Source organism: Galdieria sulphuraria (genome assembly GCF_000341285.1).
Source record: "Galdieria sulphuraria unplaced genomic scaffold scaf_54, whole genome shotgun sequence".
Lineage (NCBI taxonomy): Eukaryota > Rhodophyta > Bangiophyceae > Galdieriales > Galdieriaceae > Galdieria > Galdieria sulphuraria.
The window spans coordinates 87,397-102,629 of record NW_005178421.1 but is presented as its reverse complement, the minus strand read 5'-3'; the positions used below and the strand labels follow the sequence as shown (position 1 = coordinate 102,629).

General features: G+C 34.7%; 4 protein-coding genes across 4 annotated transcripts; 2 read left to right on the top strand and 2 right to left on the bottom strand.

Annotated features, from left to right (window-relative positions):
* The first annotated feature begins 1,319 nt into the window (after positions 1–1,319).
* Positions 1,320–2,394, top strand: Gasu_54010 (uncharacterized protein). The gene has a single exon (XM_005703530.1). The coding sequence runs from the start codon at positions 1,427–1,429 to the stop codon at positions 1,703–1,705; it is 279 nt and encodes a 92-aa protein (XP_005703587.1). The 5' UTR covers positions 1,320–1,426; the 3' UTR covers positions 1,706–2,394.
* Positions 2,395–6,569: 4,175 nt separating this feature from the next.
* Gasu_54000 (archaeal ATPase) lies at positions 6,570–9,258 on the top strand. Its single transcript, XM_005703529.1, has one exon. The coding sequence runs from the start codon at positions 6,603–6,605 to the stop codon at positions 9,120–9,122; it is 2,520 nt and encodes an 839-aa protein (XP_005703586.1). The 5' UTR covers positions 6,570–6,602; the 3' UTR covers positions 9,123–9,258.
* Positions 9,259–11,840: 2,582 nt separating this feature from the next.
* On the bottom strand, positions 11,841–13,079 carry Gasu_53990 (uncharacterized protein). The gene has a single exon (XM_005703528.1). It carries the CDS (start codon positions 12,246–12,248, stop codon positions 11,979–11,981), a length of 270 nt encoding a protein of 89 aa, XP_005703585.1. The 5' UTR covers positions 12,249–13,079; the 3' UTR covers positions 11,841–11,978.
* On the bottom strand, positions 12,266–13,749 carry Gasu_53980 (uncharacterized protein). The gene is made up of 2 exons (XM_005703527.1): positions 13,657–13,749; positions 12,266–13,114 (listed from the first exon to the last, which is right to left on the bottom strand). Exons 1-2 carry the CDS (start codon positions 13,678–13,680, stop codon positions 12,893–12,895), a joined length of 246 nt encoding a protein of 81 aa, XP_005703584.1. The 5' UTR covers positions 13,681–13,749; the 3' UTR covers positions 12,266–12,892.
* Positions 13,750–15,233: the final 1,484 nt, after the last annotated feature.

The following is a 15,233-nucleotide window of genomic DNA, read 5'->3' as shown; positions in this document are numbered from 1 at the left end:
ATTCGTAGGGAAAAACCAGTATTTCGTACTAAGACAAGTTCAATTTCTATTCCCAGCAGATAGTTTATATAGAACTTTGACTGCAATCTAGTTGATTTTTTCTTTGAATTGACATCATCCCGCAGTCTTCGAATACTACTTTCTATCATCTTCATCCCTTTTCTTGTACAATGAGCATTCTATTGTTTTTCGAACATATTACAACTCTAAAAAACAAGATTTTCACCATTCTACAATTACGCCGATGAAGAAGAGAAAAAACGAAATAGAGATATTATCCTATCCTTATCGACTAGATGACTAACTTCATATCAAGCTGGTCATAGGGTCGAACATGTAAGATAGAAATGTTCTGGAGCACAAATAACCATAAGATGGTTTTAACATGAGAGCATTACAATATATCCACATAGATCAGTAGTAAATTCAAGATCACAGAAAACAGTATGTTGTACACTTTCATGATGCTGCAAGTTCACTTGTCAAAGATTAATTGATTCAACTGACGAAATTGTCTCGAATTGATCACTTGGACTATCAATTGCCTATCCCTACAAATGCAACGCAACTATCAAGGGACAAAGAGATTCTATGTGATTGAGATTTCCAATGAAAAAATCTTCTGAAAGGTTGTACGTCGACGTTTTCGGAAAAGAAATGACGACTAGTTGCTTCATCATATTATCATGAGGTAACAAACAAGTTCATTTCAAGAATCAAAAGATGAAGATTTTTCTCAAACCGGTACAAGAAAAATCGAAAATCGACCAGTAAAGCAACTCGATACTCTATTTGTTGTTCAAAATCAGGACCGTATGTAGTTCTACTGATAGTAATGTGCAGGAATAGTCGTAAGTGTGCAAATAGTGCCCTTTTCTTTTGTAGAGTCAACAATTCAATTTTCCTTTATGGTAAAAAATAGGTCAAATTCGTACTTTTATGACAAAAACTATTATTAATATTCCATGTACTACTAACCAATACACTATGGCTTTCTCTTGTTGTTGTTGTTGTTGTCTTTTTACAATTCCAAGTAAATAAAACAATGACACTTTTCCGGTCATGCCAACAACGAAGAAAACAGTAAAAGATAGAAACACAAGTCATTCTCTTTGTAGAATTGATGACTCTGCCATACTGTACTAGGCTTGGGCTCATATTTGTTGTTGTTGCTGTTCTGGTTGAATTTCGAGTAGTGGCGAGTGGTTTGATTTTGCTGCGATAATAGAAAAATGTTTTAGGTTCGTGTCAATGTATGTGCAAACCACTTTGTTCGTCTGCGTATGCTTTCTAGGTATTATCTACCAAAAGTTGGACTTTATCTTCAGAGTCAAACCAAGACTCTAGTCGGACACGATGACATCAATGTGTGCACTTGTGTAACATTGTTGAAGTTCAACCAATCTTTCCTGAGTTTCTTTTAGAGATGCTTTGTATACTTTCCAAACGCAAGCTGTTTGCACAAAATGTTGTGTCTCCTTTTCGCTTTTTGAAAGCTACAACTACCACTACTTTGAACAGAATGACTTTCAGTGTGTTGGGAAAAAAACAGATCAGCAGCACTCTTGGCACGCAAATACTGTTTCACACAAGTCGCCTTATTTCCCATTCATACCGTACTACTAAGGTTACCCTCCTTTCCAACTATATTACAAACCAAAGACGATTTGCAATAAATGCCTTTCAGAAACACCATCAATACTAGTTCCAACTTTATCACTCTTACTACTAAAATATCGTTTTAGACATATTTCACCTTCGGCAAACCCAGTAATTCATAAAGACAAAGGCGTTTCTCAGAACGGACTAATAGCTACAGTCGCCATCGTCAAAACATTTTACCAGGTGGATACAACCATGACTTTCAACAGTGTCCTTTTGCTTGCTTTATTTCATGGTTCCCAACAAGTTGAGTATACTTTGAACTGAAAACTTTTCCCTTGCTATAAAAAAGCAAGTCTATTCAGCTTTCGTTTTCAATAACTGTCAAACCTTATGGGTGTCGTTTTTCCGCAAATAATATTTCAAAAGACATATTTGAATCAATAGAATTGATCTAAAAGCACAACAATATAAAAAATCATTAAAAATACCTTCCTACGTTATCCTGAGAAATGAATTTGTTTTACAAAAAGTGCAAATATCGTTTACACTCAAAAACCTGTTGCAAAGCTACAGACCGATTTCTCCATCGCAAAAAGAGTCACATAGAAGACCAAAAAATACCATACGGAATATAATTCTGTGTACTGACTAAAAGACTCAACTGAGAGTCTGGCTGGTTTCTTGTTCTTGCAGAATATCTTGGAAATATCAACCCAAAGACTGTTTCTCAACAACAGACTACAAGATTAGACTATCAACTGCTAATACATACGCAAAAATGCTCTGAAACAATTATCGATAGAAATAAACAAACTTGTGAGACAACTAGTTGATTAATGTACCAACACTCAACGACAGCTTATACTCCTTTGTCTTTGTTCTCTTCTCGACAACGCTAATCTCAAATTTCCGTACAAGACCACAAGTGAAATAACAACAAGTGTTGCATAAAGTATATAAACTCCAAGGAGATAATAAAAGTTGTAAATACTTAAAAGAAACTACAGTCTACGTGGAACTCAGAGCTCAGGACTCGATGGATTGTTCTAAAAGAAACATTTGAAGGGCTTTAAAAAGAAACGTAGATAATAGAAATTCACTTGTCCAACTAAAACGAACGACGAATTTGCTTTAGAAATTAAAGTCTGAAAAGTTTCACTAGCAAACTTGAATCAGGTCCACAGCCTTGACAATACTCACTGAGCCTTCCTTTTTATCCAACAATCAAACCATTGTGTTCCTTTCTAATTGGATTGTTATGAGAAGGATCGCTTTGTATTGTCTCCTTTCACTGGAGATATATTATTTTAAGTGACTAGTGAGTTTTATGAAAGAAAATATCCCACTTGGAGATATGTAAAAAGTTTCTGGAACAATAAGTGTGCTAGATACAATCAATCTCACTTTCAGTAATGTTGTGAAACGAGAAGAACAGTGTCGTAACAAAGTTCCTCGCAACTCCCTAGCGACAATGTAGCCCTTTAACAGAGTTGAGTTTGATCAATCTTGTCTCTGCAAGGTAAATTTTAAACTACTTGTGACCCTATTTTGATAACAAATCAAGAACGGTTTTGCTACAACCAGCTTTTGACTCGTTTTCGATCTGAGAACCTTTCTTTGTTGGTCACTCAAAATTTAGGAAAACTGTTTAGAGGTGTAAAATGGTCATTTTCTAATTTCAATGACGTTAACTCTGTTTGGCTTGCATTGTGAGAGCTAGAACCTTTCCTTCTATGCAAATTACGCTCTAGGAGCAATCTTGTTCGATTACGAGTTATAAAGAAGACTAAATCGTATATTCAACTCTAGAATTGGAAAGTATACAGAGGACAGGACAATAATAAAAAACTGACCAAAGGTTGGGAATACTTTTGTCTATACACAAATTCGTACGTAAACCTACCTACGATAAGGAGGATCGAACCTCAAACGATTCAAGGCTATTGGTTCGTTCTCCACGTAAAGAACTTTTTGAGAGTTTTTGACTAGTATAACAACGGTAAAAGTGGTGATGCTTTTGCTTCTCCTTGCACATATATTTCAAGATTCACCTTTCTTTGTTACTTTGCCAAGAGGAGATGAAAGATTCTTATTTTTCCATTATTTCTACGTTTATATTCTTTTCTTTTCACTTGTAGACGAAATTTATCTAGTATATTTAAGAGAATAAGACCTTTACCAGTTTGGATAATCACAGTATCAATTTGACTCTGCCACAATTTTATTCTGCTGAATAATACAAAGTTGAAAGAGACATTTTCCTTCTTTTTAGAGCAATTTGGATAAAACTATATCTTTTCTTCTTTCTTTATGTTTGACTTGTCCCTTTTGGAAATGAACGTTTCTTGTATTTATAGACAGTTTGTTTATGCAAAACTTTGAGTTGTCTTTGATTCTTGTTACAAATATCTAAGGAGAAGCCTCCACCATTGTATCCATCTGTTTATATTTCGCGAGAGTTTTCTGCCTAGTGTCTAACGCGAATAACTTTTGTATTATGACTCATGCAACGAGCTGATGTTTGAGAGAGTGGGAAAAGAATCGGAAACAACTGGAGCTAAACAAATCTTTCCTTGAATTTGCAGAGCTTTTTAAAGTTTTGTTTTCTTCGTACTGGAAGAAATAAGAGTTCTCTTGGAGTTATCCATGCCCTAAGGCAGCTTTGTACTTTATATAGTTTGCTTTCTTATATATGTTGACAATTTGTGGTTTTTACAAAGTTCAAAGTTGATGGTACAAGAGAAGGCAGTGAAAACCTTTAAACCTAAACAGTCAGGTTTACCTTCAAAAGCACCTCAACTATATAGTCGACTACTTGGAAGAGACAATTCAACTATGATTTAAATGCTATGATGAAAAACGAGAAGAGATTCGATAGAATAGACTCAGTTGGACTGAATTGAACTTTTTTGAAAATAAGTTTTCTCTCAGCATAATCCACAATATCAAATGTCACTATTGTCTGCACATATTTTCAGAGGAGAAAGAAACAGGAGTTGTTGACCCTTACAGAAATTGTGTATTGATGATATGCACTTGTGTGCAGGAGAATGATTTGGTTAATACACTAGTGCAATCTTTCAAATATTTCGGAGATACCTTTGAACAAGTTTGAAAACTAAAAGTTTTTCATTTAAGGCTATTTTTGGTGTCAACTTGCAATATTGCAGAGTTGTAGCAATGATTCAAAATGAATAGACTATACATACATACATGTTGAATACAACTAAAATGAAAAATATCCTTTCTTGTCCAAGTACTTAGTAAAGTGGTTACCGAAAGAATATCTCAAAACATTCTTCAAGTGTCTGCTATGTTGTCTTTCTAGTTTGTTGAAAAAAGACTAGTAACTCCTTTTATATAATTCTCAAAGACTGAGACAGAAAAAGTTGTTTGTAGATTTCACTTGGACTGTCCTTCCTATCTTTTGTTAACTGAATAGAAGAGAGTTTTCCTCGGTTTTAGACCAAAAGAAAAAAGTGGCGGCAAAAACTTGAGGCTTCAACTTGAGGACCTACACTGCGGTCTTAAAAAGAGTTTTAGCTTCTTGAAATTCCATAAAAGTTTAGATTCCTTTCGTTTTTAATAAGTTTTTTTCAAACTGCATTTCTAGCCTTGGAATTCAGTAAATGGCTCCCACAAATATAAAACTTATTGGAACTAAGAGAAAATATAGCAAAGATAAGAACAAATACTAAAAAAAGTATTTTAGTTTGCAATTCAAACTCTATCTCAAAAGTATTCACGACACTATATATTCAAATTCTGTTTTAGTGAATTAGACTGAAAACTCACCGACTCTTAGATAGGGAAAGTAACCCGGTTGCAAAGATGATATTCGATATAAAAAATTTCGTTTGACTATTAATAGTACAAGAGACATCTTAAATGAATCTATCCATGTGACAAACAGAGATAAAAACTTTCTGTTTTAGAAAGTCACTATTTACAGAGGAGTTCTATTTATATTGCATTGCAAAGGACAACTTTGAGAGTGGAACAGAATTGTTTCTAATTAGTCAGTGGAACCCATATCCAATCTTGAAGTATTGTCATTCTACAACAATCACTTGACCGATAACTTAGGAACTACAACGTCTTTCAGCCAAGAGTCATGTTGGGTAAAAGTTCTTCAATATGGAGTGGCTTTCAGTTGGAGAATTGCTGAAGCTTTCAAGTTGGTACACTACTCGACCTTGACTCAAGTATACGAGGCTTCTTCTTTAGCTAAATAATTTTTTGGCTCAATCTTTTACGTTTCTTTTCAGCATCGATGTGCAGAAAATGAACGGGTTATAGTTACTATATTTGAAGCCTTAGTTGATGTTTTTATATAAGACATATTCACAACTTGGTAAAAGTCGAACAAAGGATAGACAATTTGTGTAGCTATTATATCGATAATGGCTTGTATTTAATGATAAGTCAGTATGACAATCTTCATTATACTCTTCTCCAAACTCATTTAGATATTTTTGTATTTATAGACTGCTACGAACGGTTACAAACTAACAGACTTCCCATTCATTGCAATTCTCTGTTTCCCACTGTATTTCGTCTGTAACTTACAAAAGGTTTGTATCTAATTAGACTTGTATATAGGAGTTTGCGTGTAAGATGGTGTGGAAGATAGTAGAAAAACTCTCTTACAGTATACAAGCCATAGAAAGAGTACCCATCAATCTAATTTACCACAAAAACTCATAGAAAACTATTTCTTGTCTATTGTAAAAGAAAGTTTCTAGTTATGACAAGCAAGAAAATATTCCTGCTTTCTCTCTGTTGTCATTGTGAGTCTAGAAGTGTCAAAGAGATCAGTTTTACCAATCACCAAATAAAGCAACCGCTCGAACAATAAAACATACACTCTTTCCAACTCCTTTGTCCTCCTCCAAGTGTTTTGTTCTCGGCTCCTTTGAAAGCTTTTAGGTCATCGCTTTCATCACCCTTTTCTCATCATCACTCATTCATTGATTTTTGGTTTGGCGGCGTGGAAAATGGCTCGTCAAGAGATACGCATAAGTTTGCCTGGAATGACAAAAGTACCGTTAATAGATAGAAAAGAAGATATTTGCTCTATTCTTCGAACTTATTTCCACCAGTTTTCTCCAGTTGGGAAAGACTTTAACATACGCCCTTCAGCTTCCTTTTCTCCACATATTTTTGGAGCTGGCAAAAGCTTTGTAGGTCACAATTTTTTAGAGTTTTTAAAAAAATTCGCCGAAGAAGAAAAAGAGCAGAAGGAGACGGAGGTTTTCAACAAGAGCTCGTCGGGAAAAATTGATGCGAAGATTTTTTCTTGGAAGCACTTTGCGGAAAACATTTTGTTGGTTTGCTTTGAACTAGGAGAGAGTTTTTCTCGTGCTCCTTTTCCAAGGTTTCGAAAGGCTTTGATGTATAACATAGCTATGGCTACAGCCGAGTGTAATGGTATGACCGCCCGTGAAATTGTAGAATTCACGGACGCAGCGATGAAGCAACCTCGTGTTTTTTTATTTGTCCAGTATCTTCTCGAACAATTTCAGAAACAATATTTATTTTTGATGATAGACGAACTTAGCCACCTGAGTTACCTCACCACATACTATAGTGAACTCGACGAGAAACAGTTTATCGAGTCTGACCGAAAATATGTACCTTTTCGGAAGTTTTTCCGCGTTTTGCGTGATTTGTTGATTACAGGAAAGGTAATCGTCTATTTGGCAGGTCGAACCGATGAAATCTCAGCCCGCCGGACTGATGCCCTCTCGAGTGGCTTGAGTCTCCATATGTTGCGGTTGAATCCCTTTAACCTCAATGATATTGGTGAATATCTTGAGGTGGCAGCTTATGATGGAAAGTCTTTGAAGGACTGGTTATTGCCCTCAGATGATTTACGGTATCGATTCGTAGAATTGTTGAAAAAGAAGACAGGAGGTATGCCGTTGATTGTGAGGAACACTTTATTAACACTGATAAGAATGCAACACGAAGCCCAACCTGTTATCAACGATGACAATATGGAACCCTTATTAGATAGTGTCTTTGAAGATATACTAAATGAGTCGGGAACGTTTATTATTCCAGAGATACAAGATTCCGCAACCCTTCTTCGATATCAATTTGTCCTTTTGAATTATCAGCTCGGAACAGTTTTTCCAATCGGATTTGCAATTACTCTATGTGGAACGACAACTTATTTGATGGACTTGGTTGCAACTTTTGGGTTTTACTGTGAATTTTGTGGAATTGACGGGATTGATATGGGCACCGAATTCAAGATTGGTTGTTGTGAATTTATATTGCGAGCTCATAGCAGCTATAAATTTTTCCGTGAGGCTAGTGAATTCTTTCCTTTATCTCCGTTTAGTTATATTTCCGACATTGCAACAGCAAAAGGAGTCTTCTTTGAATTTATATTTATGAAGATCTTTCGCTTTCGCTTATTAACTTTTCTTCATTCTAATTCCTCGCCTATTGTACATTCTGCTATTCCAGGAATTTTCCAGGATTCCTTTATTGAACAGGACAATATTTCTTATTCTATGGAATCAACAAAATCTTATGATATACCCATCTTGAGAGATGTCCCTGGTTCATTTTCTGATTATTATAGAAATTATTTACAATGTTGTGGTATTTTTGTTCCAAAGGATGGTAATTCGAGTGGCCCTGATGCATATGTTGTATTCCATAATGGACAAACACGTTATGTTGTTGGATTTTCATTCAAATTTTATCACAAAACTGGATTTTCGAAAAGCGATATTAAGGAGGAATCAGAACAATTTTTTAAGGGAGTTGTTTCCGTTTTGAATTACGAATCTCTTTCATCTGTTCAACTTTGTTTTCAGTTTGTGGTGGTAGTTTGTACTAGTTATGATCGATCTGTAGGTTTCTCTGTTGAAGAACAAAATATTGTTGAAGATGTAAGTTATTTGGTTACTAAACATTCTTTGAGGTCAACTTTGAGTGAAAGTAGTCGATCATGTCTGCAACTGGTAATTGTTTCCCAAAGGAACCTTGAACGATTTTTGGGAATAAAAAATTACGAAATTTTGAGGAAAATTGGCGAGGCAAGCCGAGGAGAGTTCATTAAAGACTTTTCAGTATGGTGTAAAACTGTCTTTGAGTCGATGTGCAGTGCATATGTTTCGTCTTTGGAAGCTGGGCAGTCAAATGTTATTTCAAGAGTAGCTCGAAATGTAAGACAGAGAACAAGCAAGGAGAATCGGATGCAAATGAAAAGTTTTCAAAGTGCTATGCAAGTGGAATATAAGAGAGACGAGGTAACCACTTCTTCACTTAGTTCCGTGCAACAAAATCCTTTTGATTGGATGAACTTTTTGAAACTATATTGTCATTTAACTGAGGAGGAAGCTAGTAAATGTTACGAATGCCTTTGGACTTTTTCAGAGCGAGACATTGGATTCATAAGTTTGGGTGTATTACAGCAAGTGGGTATCGATGAGACTTTTTTGCAAGTCAAGGTTCTTGCTGGTTTGAGAAATTATGTGAAAAATAATCCTCATACTTGAAAGTGTTCTATTTTCCTTCTCAAAAATAAATATTCATATCTTGTGTATTCAGAGCATTTCTAACGCACGTATCGTTTGGTTGAATCAATTGAAGAAAACGTCATTCATTTACTGTAATATAAGAACAGTACTTAAAACTGCTTTGAGTTACTCTATTCTATACAACATGGACTCATAATTGGGTACCGCAAAACGATATAGAAATATCCATGAATTTGCAAGAGTGAAAATACTTTTCTAAGAGCACTGTTTGATCTCTTGAAAGAGCTTTGACTGTCTAAAAGAGTGGTAGTGTAAGAAACTGGAATATATCTTTCTTAAACTATGATATCTCATAAAGAAGTGAGTTCAATCTTTCATTTTTTGAAGATAAATGAAATATTCAGGGTGAGAAAGAACTGTAAACTATCTCAAAAATACTTTTATTGAAGTGATCTACCATAAGTAGCTTGACTTTACGACCTAAGGATATAAAAACTTGTGCCAATAGTTGGATGGACAATCTGTTTACAATAAGAAGCATTGAAGATCAAGAATTGCAATAATCTTGGCTAGATGGCAACATGAACAATCATATGACAGTTTTGAACTCAAATGAAATTTTTAACAGTTTCCTTTCCTCGCACGGAAATTTCGAGATTAACATTCTTCAATTTTTAAAAAATTTCTATAAGCATTTCTTCTCTTAATCGTCGTCGAAATTCTGACGAAAAGCCAAGTTTTACCCAATAGGTCAAACAGCACACTAATTTCATCTGTTGACTCGAGTTCTTCGAAGGCTATATGCTTGTTGTTGGAAGTTGCTTGTATATTTATTCTTGGACATACGCTATGATAGCCAATAACTTTTTGTCTTGTGATAATTGAACTATAAACTGGAGCTATTGTTCAGTCGAATGGTTGTACTATGTCATCATTTTTCTTAAATCTCTTAATATATACATATATATCATTGGTTGTCAGACAAAATGGATATTATGACAAGAGCCACTAGAGTTTCAACAACGCCTGCGATATAAATGGAAACTCCCTTCGGTTCTAAATATCCAAACTGAAATTGTGACAGTTGCATAGTATATCGTAAGAAAAAAGAATCCAAAGCATAACTTTTATCTCACTTGCTATATTGCAACGGAAGAAACTTTGAATTTTCTCATTTGAATATCGATGAAGATCGTACAATCTCAAATTGTTATAGGATCACATGCTTCTTTTAGGTAAAAAATAATTTTGTTACTGATATCCTCAGTTTTTAGAAAATTGAAAAAAAATTGTATGCGCTTTTCACAAAAACAGTTGGAATGGAGAAAGAATCGAGTATAAAACTATCTTTTATTTGGTAAATGTTAAGGAATTCAAGCTTGCTTGCGCAGTGTGTCATACAACCAAGTAGAATGAAAGTTTTAAAACAGTTATTTGGTTGCATATCACCGATAACCAAAATAGTAAATGAGGTGCTACATACGTCTTTTAAAAGAGATGAGAGAGAAACAGGTTCGCAACATACTCTGAAAAGCATTGAATATGAATAGCAGAACACAAAGCATTATAGCTCATAAAAGAGCCTATGGTTACCTTTTTTATCTCAAAATTAATTTTCAATACTATTTATCTTTACATAATCAAGAATCTGTTCAAAGTCAAGTCAGTAGGTCATTATTTCAATAGTGAAAATGTCTGAAAGCAACGATTCTGCAACTCTTGTTGAAATTCAAACTTGACAATGGTTGAGAGGAATGCTTCGAACCGATACAATTCATATATAGTAGATCGAAAAAAGGATGCTTTTCAAGTGACAAAAATACTCTGTGATCTTTACAAAAGCCGAAAACAATTCAGCGTTATATCAAGTAGTCATAACTATCGTTTGACTATTCCTTTTCCTCCACTTATGTTTGGCTCAGCAAAACTAAATGGAGTTGGTGGGAAGGTTTGGTGAAAATTCCTGTCGACTGTTGTTTCGGACCTTTCGAGGATAACTTTTTTGGACAATTTGAAAAGAGCTTCGTTGCTTTATGTAGATCTGAACAAGTTAGAGCCCGCAGACCTCATCGAGGAAAAACGAAACCTGAACTGGCAGTCTACTTTTTATTGTACCGATCAGCTTGAAGCATGACGAAGCCTACAGACACATTCCTCCCTATCCAAAATTTCTGATTCCAAAGCTATGGAAGACTTTGGGCATTCCTTCCGATCAATATCTTCTGGTAGCCTTTGATGAAGTTGGTGTTTTGGATACAATGGAACTCTTTTTGTACTTGATAAGGATGTGTTTCGACCATACATCGTTTTTTTGGTATTCTTCGTAGTTTGTGTAAAGAGCCCGACTTGTTTTTTATTCTTGTTGGGAAAAAGCAAGGGTTTAAGTATTAAGAATTATGTAGCTTTTGGACTATCAAAAGTTATACTACATTTTATTTCTTTATCACCTATAGACGCTTCTAATATCGTTGAATTTTTTGAAAAGAGCTTTCAAAAAACACCTAGTCCAGAACCAGTTTGTGATATCTTATGTAGTTCGTCATCTTCAGTAAATGAGTTGGCAGATTCATTATTGGAATGTATAGGTGGAGTTCCTGGTTTGTTTATTTGTACAATGAATATGCTTTTGAATTATGTGGAAATGAGAAACCAGCCTTTCAAATGAAAGTGACTTCCGAAGAATTTGTGCTGAACCATTTGTACAAAACTATCGATTCTAGACGAGGATGGAAGAAGTGTTTTTGATGTACTTTTAATGATGGCGCTCTATCGTATACCGTTTAAAGTATATGACAGATTGACCTCGGAATATTTTTTATATGATGCTGTTACAGAAATGAGATTATATCGATATCCTATTGACGAGAATACTTTTCAAATACTGATTCCAAGAATATTTCTTGGAATCTTCAATGAGCTATTGTCTATTTCTCCTTTAGAAAAGATACTTCTTGGATCACTCGATATGGAACCAGTAGATTGTTTCTTCTTTTCAAAGTGTCCTGTACTTGAAGGAATTATTGCACTAAGACTAGCTTTGAAATGTCCATTTCTTTCAGTTGTAATTTTTTGAAAACAGCTTTTTGTGTCCTCTGGCTTGGGAACTTTCAGGAGGTTCAGAGTAAATTCAAGTTTTTGAGCCATTTTTGAGAAGCTTATAGTCCACTCTTGTCAGTTATATTCTGGTGCTACAGGAATCCTATTAAACTGGCTAGTCGGTGTTCCAGTGTAAAGTACATTTCATAGTTTATGCCAGAAAGCGTGAAACAAGAAGTGTATAAGCCAGCAATCAAAACTCAAAATTTTGACTCAATTCACGATGAGTAGATGAGTCTACAACTAACTATCTATCAAAGTAACTATAAATAAGAAAGCAAACACTGTAAATAGCCTACCCAAATTTAATCATTTGTATATTCAAAAGTCTCACTTTATATAAAACGATATCCCCTGCAGAAAAGTGTTCCTTCTCTTCAACATTTGCATATAATTATAAATGTATATTCAAAAAACAACATTGATACGGTAGGGATGCCGATAATGAGTAGAATAATGTGGATGTTGAGTATGGGAAATATGTCCTCTCTTTCGCTTCTTCCTCTTCCTCGCTTCCTTCTTCCTTCTTACCTGGATCGGTTTTTTTGCCCTCTCCTTCACTTTTTTTCTCCACACTTTCACCCTACCTTCACTATTTTACTTATCCTTTTCAAAATTGTATTTAAGAATTTGTCATCTGTCGTCTGTTTATAGATACAAAGGTGCGCAGACCATCTGTTGCTATTTCTGAGCTATTCTTCTTCTTTAGTGCTGCTTTTCTCTTCATTTGTAGGATTTTTTCCAGTCAAGCTGTCTTTTCTCCCAATTCTGGCTCTAAGTTCACAGTAGGTAACGACTGACTTTCCTACAGTCAACTCTACAGTGCCTCCGAAATTCAAAAAGAAATTCCAATTATAGTATCTAGACAAACCTACTCTTACTCTTTTGAATAGCAAAAATTTTGTCAAAGATAGCTTATATATTGTCTTTCAAAGTGTTTTTATAGTATTCAGATACATTATTTTTCTAAGAGCAAAGAGGATACATTTGGATAAAGTTGCTCAAAGAGCCATATCATGGGGATCCCAGTTTAGTTCTATTGAAAAAAAATTAAAAATGTTATCTTAATAATAATAATAATATTGATCCTATTTTCTTAGTGGTCTGACTGGAATAGCGTCCCAGATAAAGGACCATCTGGCATATTGCCATCAATAGAATTTGCCACCTAGCAGACTACCTACTAGCTTGTTCAAGATAGCTACAGTGGCACTTGAAGCATTTCTCGACAACGACTGCAGCGACTACATTTGATTAACAAATAAAACATGGTCTCCTGTTCATTATTTTGACAAACAGGACAGTAGTGCTGTCAACCTACTAGTTTGCTTATCACTGTCATTTATCCATTGTGTCCGGAACCACCTTGAAAAGGAACTGATATAATCACTCTTAGGAACTTTTTGATGCTTTTATACGATATCAATGAGATATCTTCCTGATTCCAATGTCTTACCTCTGAAAAGTTTTCGTTATTCATTAAAACGAGACATCACAGCAAAGGAACGTGTCTTCGGATTCAAAAAATTTGGATAAAAATGGATAGAAAAGATAACGCTGAGTGAAAAAGGTCATTTTTTCCAAAACACTTGTGGTCCAGATACAGTGTTCCACATATAGGATGGAATTGAACAACAAGTTCTATTCATTATAGGCACAACTTTTCAAGGTCGACGACAAAGAGGCAAGCAGCTTGAACAGAAATTTTTCTGCAGTTCGAAAAATTTCCAAAAACCTGAACACAACTGATGGAGAAAATTTTAACAAACTCTTCGAACCTTATGGTAACACTGTTATGAATCTAGTGCTATCTATCAATATGTTTGGAGATCTAGACATTATGAATCAGTGAATGTGGTCCTGATTCCATTGCTATGGTTGTCCAGTTCCGTTAATAAATTTAGCAAATTCACTTTCTACCTTTGAATAAAGGTTTTTAGAAAGATATGTCAGCTAATTTACTTGGAACATACGAATTTTGCTGCCATCACTTGGACTGTTGGTATTGTGATTTCTGGATATGTGAATTGCTCCTGGACTTGGCTCTATTTAGAACAGTCATTACTTACAAGAAGAAGTGAGGTATTCAAAAAAAATGGATTCGAGCCTTCCATTTGGTCTAATGCTATATCTAGATAAACAAATTTTCGTAGACTATTCATTCTGTCATCTGCCAAAGATGTTTTGGAGAAATCTATACATATCTACATGACAATGAATCATATGAGCCATACACCAACCCAACGAGCGCTATGTATCATTTGAATCACTCTTTTTCAGTTAATTGTGAAAGTTTTAAGAGCCTTAGATAGATTCCATAGATACTGACATTTCTGTATCTATATCCAAAGAATTGCATGTTTTTGGAAAGTCTATCCAATTCTTGTCATACAGACAGTGGACTTTTTTGCGTAGTAGTGCCAACAATTCAACATACCTGTTACTCCAATGGATTACAGGTAGCTCTATTTGAAATGATTCTCAAAGGCATATGTTGAAGATGTCTTCAGTCGCTAAAATGCTGTCAATTTTTCTTATAATGAAAAAAACAATCACTCTAATAAGTTGAATGTATGTTTCTCCTTGATTTTGAAGAATAAGAAATCAAAATAACAGGATAAGAAAACATAAGTTAAGATTCTTTCCGAGTTTCTTATCATACTGACGAATTTTGTTTGTCACACAAACTGCACAATGATCGTATACAAAGACTTTCTTTGAAGACGAATACTAAACATTTCTTTTAAGCTAGTCCATAATTTAAAGAGATAGAAATAAAGCTAGAATTCTTCATGCCATGCAGAAGAATTTTGTGCTCGATTCGTTGCTATTCAAAAAGAAATTGTTTACAGTCACTAGACGTATTCTTCATGGCACAATGCATTATGTGAAGACTTTTCTGTTTAAACCATGCACGACTTTCAATCCTAAATACTGAATGAGATACAATATTATCTAAACAGGAGTTCATTGTGAATTGATGTTGAGTTTTGTTATGAAATGTGGCAACAAGTGGATCATCTAGACAGTTTT